This window comes from Atractosteus spatula, chromosome 4 (genome assembly GCF_055471065.1).
Source record: "Atractosteus spatula isolate fAtrSpa1 chromosome 4, fAtrSpa1.hap1, whole genome shotgun sequence".
Lineage (NCBI taxonomy): Eukaryota > Metazoa > Chordata > Actinopteri > Semionotiformes > Lepisosteidae > Atractosteus > Atractosteus spatula.
The window spans coordinates 29,728,896-29,737,328 of record NC_142709.1 but is presented as its reverse complement, the minus strand read 5'-3'; the positions used below and the strand labels follow the sequence as shown (position 1 = coordinate 29,737,328).

General features: G+C 36.7%; 1 protein-coding gene across 18 annotated transcripts in view; it reads right to left on the bottom strand.

Annotated features, from left to right (window-relative positions):
• The window catches only part of mbnl2 (muscleblind-like splicing regulator 2), an 84,976-nt gene that overhangs the window by 60,827 nt on the left and 15,716 nt on the right, over positions 1-8,433 (bottom strand). For all 18 annotated transcript variants that reach the window (XR_016090912.1, XM_088912551.1, XM_088912565.1 and 15 more), the window contains exon 2: positions 1-866. Coding sequence is in view for 17 of the 18 variants with exons in the window: in XM_088912551.1 (XP_088768677.1) it covers positions 1-174 (174 nt within the window). In the remaining variant the exon portion in view is untranslated. The remainder of the gene's footprint in view (positions 867-8,433) is intronic.

Below are 8,433 nucleotides of genomic sequence, written 5' to 3'. Positions count from 1 at the left end.
CTTTAGTGAGTCAAAACAGGCAATAACTCTTCCATTTTCCACCTGGCAGCTCTTGGGTGGGTGTGCAAATTTGCATTCCTCATCAGGACGTGAGCAAGTTCCCCTCTGAAACTGTCGGCACACTTCCAGTGTCAGCCATTTTGTATCTCGTATTGAAGTAATGTTTAAAGCCATACCAAACTCTTAAAACTGAAACAGAGGACTGACAGATGAAAACTGTGTTTTGCTTTAAAAAAAAGCAATAAATTAGATGAAAAGTCTACTTACAAAACACTGTCGATGCTAAGAGCAAAAGAAAGTTCAATATAACTTTTGGCCAAGGTTTTTCCTAAGGTCCCCAAACACAGACGGTAGACTGATACACCCACACAGCAGCAGCATGGGGAACAGACGATTTATCAGCAAGCAGTCACTCATCAATCAGTTTGTCCCAATTGTAAGCTTCTGGCAGCAAAAAGGTACATGCTCAGTGGCACGCTGAGTTGACAAGCCTGTCCGAGTTTCTTGATTGTTCCGCTGACACAAACGCTCTAAATAAAGTTATTTCAATGCAATGGCACTCCTTGATAGAATATTAATTGTGTGCAGACTGCTTGCTGGTATTGATTAAATTTTGAAACGAAGTCAGCTCTTTGTGCTTTGGCAGCCTCTTCCCCCTCGCAGTAAATCTTTCCACTTCTTTTGAAATGCTGGAGCCAGGCTGAAATGAAATGCAGGGCAAATTGTTGCAGTTGAGGTATCTTCTGTCACAGCTCGTGCGTGGGGGACCGTCTTAATGAGGGAGAGCAGGCATTAAAGAGACACACAGACAGTCCAAGCAGCTTCAAGTAGGGATGTTGTTTGAAAAGGCACTTTCTGTCAGAGATCTGTTAAGAGCAGAAGAGAAAAAAGTAAACATTAAATTTTAAAGAGTATTTTTTAAATGACGGAGTATAGATTGTTTGCTATCAGCACAGTAAATTCATAAAGCCAACTGTATTCCAACGATTTTGGAAAGCTGTCACAATAATAATGCTGAATCTAATGTAAGACAATTAAGTACAAATATTTTAACAGAATTGCTTTGTTCTATTCTAATAAATACCAAATGTATTAATTGAATCAATTATGAAGTATTTTCTCATGATCCAAGCAAGGCTACAGTAGAACAAAGCAAAACAGCAAAATTTAAAGCATAATACAATATGACAGTATTTCTAGATGTGAATTCCTCTTGAATCATGTTTAAACAGTTTAAATTTAAATAAAAACGGCCTTGGAAAATATCATCTCTGGTATGCGGGACAGACCAAAAACCTTTTTTTCTTTGCATTAAATCCTCATGTTTTGCCATCTGTTTCTCTGAGAATCATGCTTATTGGGATTTTTTTTATCTACCCAGCAAGAGGTTAAAAGTCATTCTTTATTGTTCCTATGTTACATTGTGTTAAGACTGCAACATTTCAGTATACAACATAGAAAGCACAGTACAGTGCTTGCCCTGTACAATAAGACAGCATAATGCAGTAAGCCGTTGCAGAATAAAACAAGGGTCAGCCTCCCAAGCAAAGTTATGCATGATGGGAAGAATATCCAAACACTTATTGCAGCAGTTTTCTAGGCAGCGATCCAACAGCCTAAAAAAGACCGAGACAGAAGCATGTGCCAGACATGATTATTATGCTTACTGGTCCCAGTAAACATAATAAACCTGACGTGACCAATGGAAATTAAATATACATTCACGACACAGAAGGACCTGAGTCTGAATTAACAAGAAAAACTTCCTTCTTTCTTCTAACACAGAACATGTCCCTTTGCCCTATTCTGTCTCAAGAAACAAAGAACACTGCATTAACTGTTCATTATAAGCAGGTACAAAAGGTATAGCCACTGGTTTTGTCAATCAAATCCGACAATTTGATGGACAAAAAGCTTTCTCTCCTGTAAAGCTTTTATAGGAACTTCTGCCGGTATCTCCACCGTGAGCAGAAAGATGAGGGGGAAAGGAATAGCGGGCGAGGGTGAGGTCGGCAAACACAAGGCAGGTCTTTAAAACGTGGCTGCTATTAAGTTTTTATTTTGCAGTTCATCCGAAGTGTTTCTGTAGAAAAGACAGTGATACAGTCACCACAGAGACCTCAAGTAATTTCTGACTTCAAATTTTAAAAAAGCAAACTCTTTAAGCAGGGACACCCTACATACAGTATAGCCGCAACTGGACAATAATGCCTGTTGTAGGTCTAGTTAAGTGGGTATAATTGTTTCTGCTTTTGCCATTTAGATTATTTTCATCCATCCATCACCCATTCATCCACTTTCTAGCCATATCTTAAACCAGAACAGGGGCACCGGGGTGGCCAGAGCAGGGTACACCTTCAATGGGAACACATACAAACTCCACACAGATAGCACCCAGGCCTGGAAAAAAACACACAGCCCCAGGACCACTGTACCACCGTGCCGCCTGAACATTATTTTCAAATAATTAAATTATTTTTTAACAGAACTGTACTAATGTAGTGTTTTTAACAATGTCCCAAATTAAACAGTAAATAACAGAATATAATCTTATTTACCATGGTAATCTGGTTTCATTAACTGTAGCTTTAACTGTTTCACTCTTCAATGTCATTTGTGTTGCTAAGGGCATTTATTTCTCCAAATGAAATGTGATGCATAGCAACAGCAAAAGAAAATCTATATTAAGAAACTTTATTATGCCCTATTCTGTGTCATTCAAGTAACTGCTATTTAGTTTCTCTCGAAAGATACTATAAAAATGAGTACACTGATATTTCCACCTACCTCACCTCCATGAAACAGAAAAAAAAATCTACAGGTGAACTACTGTAGATTTCTGTCTCCATGTGGAAGTAATAATAATAATAATTCCTTATACTTATATAGTGCTTTTCTGGACACTCCACTCAAAGCTTTTTACAGGTAATGGAGACTCCCCTCCATTACCACCAATTTGTAGCACCACCTAGATGATGCAACGACAGCCAAAGTGCCCCAGTAGGCTCACCATACATCAGCTATCAGGAGGGAGGAGAACAGAGAGTGATTAAGTCATAAAGCCAAGGGGAAATTTGGCCAGGACAGCAGGGTAACACCCCTACTCTGTTCGAGAAACATCCACGATTTTTAATGACCACGGAGAGTCAGGACTTTTACATCTTATCCGAAGAAAATGCCTTTTTAATAACAATACAGTCTCCCCATCAGTATTCAGGGGCATTAGGACCCACACAGACTGCATGGTGAGCTCTCTCTACTGTTCCCACTAACACCTCTTCCAGCAGCAACCTTCACTTTCCCAGGAGGCCAGGCTCACACCTGCTTAGCTTCAGTGGGTTGCCAGTTGTGAGTTGCAGGTATTTCTCTTGAACTTCTAGATATTGTGTGCCATTAAACGTGACCTTCTTAAATTTATATTAAAAAGTTCATTAGTATTCCCCAAGGAAATTTATCATGTTGGACTATTTGGCCAAACTGAAACTGCAATGATTTCAAATAAATTTTTTTCAAGCCAGATAAAATAAAAAGTTTATTTTCATTTGAAAATCAGTCTAGAATGACCTTTAACATCTGCCTCTTATTATACTCTTATACTCTTATTAAGTCTTTAAGTATAAGGATTGTAAAACAATATAGAAGCCATTAATTAAACCATTAAGTTTTCACCAATTTACAAATTCCTAATTTAGCTACAACAGATTATGGATTTACTGTTTGTAAGTTCACAAACTTAATTTAATTTCAATGTTTTCAAATAGTTTCTGATGTGTATAGTTATACCTCTGACAATAATGACATTATTAAACAAGAGCACAGTTCCTCCATCAGCTGTGTTGTCAGGCTTCAATTCAAACACTTCTTCTCCGAAACAATTAGAGGAAGGGAGTACAGCTTTAGAAACAGAAACGAACCTTGTTATTAAACAATGAAATGATTATTTTCAAGATAAATTTCCATAATCATTTGGTGAATTAGCATAGCATTTCTGTCATGTATCATTCTCTGTTCAAACATTAACAACATACATATTGTCTGTCCAAGTCCTTGGGTAGCACTGGAATGCAAATAGGGTTCAGCACTTACAATGGCTTGTCTATGCTTTTCCATGCATGGAAATGACTTCTTCAGCTCTGAGCAGTAATGGGAAGTGGATGACACATACAGAGAACACAGACATTGGACCATAGAAAAGAATGCTGTTTGACATAGTGCAGGCTACTATTTAAAATATTAAACAAGGCCTAGAAATATTGATTCTGTATTACGAACCACTTATGAGTGGGCTTGTACTCATAAGGATAATCCTTCATTTAAACCAACAACGCATATTTGGCATAATTTGCTGTTTCCAAAAGTAAACGTAAACTTTAGCCTTTATGCATTTCCTATTTTTACAGTAATAATTAATGTTCTGGCTATGCCAGAAACATAGTAGTTCTTTTTAATGTGAATACTTTGGTATCTGATTCACCCGTATTATCCATAAATAATGATTCATCTGTGATATTTTAATCTTATTATGATGTCTTATTAATGTGATGATAATTAAGATCGTATTGTGAATGAGCAACAATTCACCAGATGCAAGAAAACACAACAACAAAAAAGACAGAATGCCACCTGTCAATCATTGTTCAGATCAAATGTTGAGGTGCTTAACTGTGAATTTGAAGGAGTTTATACGTACATAGCGTTTTCCCCTTAATATCCAAACCTACAATGAAACTGAGAACATAAAAAAATGCTTTAACAGTGATAACTCACAGCTGGGATAATGTCCCTCCTTAAATAACTTCAAAGTGAACACTGCATCGGCTATTCTGCGATTGTAATAATTATTATTAATAATATTATTATTACTTTTATGTATAAAGCGACATTCTAAACCCAAGGATGGTGTACATCTTGAATAAACAAAAAGACTAGAAAAGTACAATAAAGAGTAAATGGAAAAAAAGCAAAAGAATACAGGTTTTTACAAACTGACTGTAGTAGGCAATCAGGAGTAAACATTGGTAAAAGGGTAAGCCTTAAGTTTAGATTTGGAGAGAGTTACAGAAGTTGTCTCTCGTAAAGCCTGAGGAATGTCATTCCACAACACTGGAGCAGGAACAGAGAAGGTACGGTTAAAAAAACGTCTGTGATTTAGTCCTGGGTACAGTAAGTAGAGGACAAGCCTAAACTGAACGGAGCCCATGGGAGGGAGTGTAAACATGGAGGAGTTCAGAGATGTATGATGAGCCAGATTGTTTAGAGCCTTGACTTATTGAATATGTGACTTTATAGAAAACTGTAGAGACTTCAGTGTAGGAGTGATATGCTGCCAGGGTCTGGTGTGAGCTAGTAGTATAGCTTCAGAGTTTTAAACATATTGCAGCTTACTGAGAAAAGAGTTAGGGAGCCCATACAGTAAAGAGTTGGAGAAATCAAGCCTTGATGTTATAAATGCATGGATCAGGTACTTAGCATCAATACAAATTGCCTAATGTGGGCAATAGGTCTTAATCAAATTTTTCACAAGGCTCAAAAGAGAGGAGAGGATCAAGTGTGACTCCCTGATTCCTGAGTATAGCTGACGCATGAATGGGGAAGCCATTCTGTGAAATCATTAAGTTTATCCAACTGAGATTTGCTGCCACCAGTAGAATATCTGTTTTTGTCACTACTGAGCTTCAGGGAAATTGATGTTAACCAATTTGATGTCACACAAACAAGAGATAAGTGATGGAGGGGGGACAATAGAGGGGGGAAATGTTTAACAGAAATCTGAGTATCATCTGCATAACAGTGAAACTGAAGACCATGTTTGCATATAATCTGGCAGAGAGGCAGCATATAAATAATAAAAAGTAAAGGGCCCAAGACTGAACCCTGAGGCACACCATGCTTGACTGGGGCCATGGGGGGATTTAGGAGGACCAAGGGAGACAACATGCTGCCTATTATCATAAAATAAATGAAGAAGTACAGAACTCCTTTAGCCAAAACTTTTCCTCCATTTTTAAGGCATTCCCCTATTCTGTTTCTTCATGTTACAGGACTTTTTTCCTGAGCAGAAAGTCACTGGGCACAATATCAAGTGAAAGATGACTGGATGTGTGTTTTTAGGTTTTCTAAAACAAAAACTAAACAAATCATTTTCTAATTTCATTTGTGCCAACGCCTGGGGCTCAGGACACATGTCTCCAGTTGTGGTCATCTACCACTCAGTAGAGCCTCCACTGGAATGCCCTGCCACTTAAATATTTCCTTATGTCTCTATCAATTGCACTTTGATTTATGCCTCCTCTGGCGTGAGAATCAAGCCTGATGCTTCACTCAGGCCTCCAATTTTAACAATAATCTTTATTTTATATAAGATCTTTAAAGCAAACATTTCTATTTGCTTGCTGCCTTTTTGTGCTTTTAATATCATACAGAAGAATAACTAGTGGACCTGAAGTGAACAAAAAGCATACTGTGATGAGATCCCTCTCCTGTCGGTTTCCTGTTAAGGTAACTCTTATTCTTTTAATTACCCACATGCAGTGCAATGAAATGGTAGATTCTGTGTAAGCAAAATCCTAGCAATGGGGTAGCATACAGTTTACGAGTGAACTGTGCACATGAAACCAGGATGCAAAGACAGACAATCTCACTAACATGTGAGGTCCTTCAGTGAGATATCAGAAGAACAAAAGATAAAAACGATTAGTTTTCTAAATTTTCACAGATTTCAAAGTCTCATATTCAGATCCATTTGTGAAACAGTCCTACAGGCCCTAGTACTTGGCTGAAGCAGTCTTTTCTAAATCTGGTATGTAAGGAAAGCAAAACAGTATTTCCAAATGTCAGCACCCATAGTCAGTAATTTGAACCTTGTGCTATTGCCCCAGCCAACTAGACTGTTACTTTTGTCAAACTGAAACTTCTAAACTAAGTATAGCCTGATAGCACAGCAGGACTAAAGGAGCAAAAAGCATGTTGTAAAAAAAAAACAGGAATATGTGTAACGTTGTTTAAGAGAAAACATTTGTGATGGTTTCTAGTCTCCTTTCAGACAATCAAATGTGACAATAAAACTCCATTCCATGCACAATAGGGGAATACCGGGAATGAAATTAATTATGGACCCTTTTGCAATTAAGAAATAAAATAACTTCCCTAATTTCCCAACTATGATCATATAGTCTCTGAGGCATGACTTAATTTCTTGTTTGACTCAAAGGAGAATCAACTGCTGACAGAAATCCAGGTACGAACCATCTCTAATGTGACCTTTTGCAATTAAACTGGCTATATTTTTAGATCTCAGAGAAAAAAAGAGAAAAATGAATGATTGATTCAAAGGGTGAGCGTGAGAGAAAATAATGAGACAAGGGTATATGATATTAATCCAGTATTATTCAGATTCATTAAAGAGTCTTATAGTATGGCAGAGAAAAAAAAAACTGTGATAACAATTATTGACTTCTAGCCTCTTCATTAATTAAATCTTTGTGACAGAGAAAATGACAATGACCTCACCTTAAAATTCAAATAGTGTTCATCCAAAGCAGCTTTAGCTTCTTATTATGGGTCAGAATAAAGAGAAAGAAAATATGAGCAGCTTAGCTACAAGTTTCAACATGTGGCTTTGAAATGTGTAGATTCCTTCTGGGTAATTCTGAATATAACATGCCTGGGTTCTTTTCGACTGTGGAGCAGTAGTGAAAAATGTTTAAGGAGAAAAAAGTTTGTGTTTTTGAGAAAATATATGGGTTGCATTCAATGTAATTGAATTTATTTACAGTATATACAGTATCTGAATGATACTTTATGTTTGGCCCCGGGTAAACTAACGCATGGCATATCGAACCAAAAATAAAACCAAATAGTTTTACAGTCTTTAAGATACAGCTCTGGGCATAGGAATAGTAGTCACTAAAGTAAGCCTTGATGGTTTAATGGATTTCCCAATTTCATTTCTCTAATGTAGAAACACTGCAAAAAGAAACTGTATGACATGTCTCACCATATAAAGATTTTGAAGCAGCTACAGTTTTTTACAACATTCAGCTGAACACTTGTTACTGAAACTTTTTTGTGCTTTTATTTGATGTTTCATTCACAAAACACTAACTTAAATAAAGAACAATGGAACATCATTATTCATATTACCTCCCTCTATTCAAATTATTAGTCTGTAACATCGGTTTTTTAAAACTGGACAGACCCTGCAGCATATTTCAGACGTGATTTACTGTTTTTTGCTACTGAAAACAGCAGTATTTCTAACATTTCTAACATTTTTAAAGATGTTCAACCTAGTGATTGCTGAAATCTTTTTCCCCCAGTGGTCTGAAAAATTGTTTTTGCTGCCAGAGTTGCTATTAGAGATTTTAGAAGCCAATAAAACCAAACAGTATATATTTTCCCTTCATTTATAAATATTACTTATATATGTATATA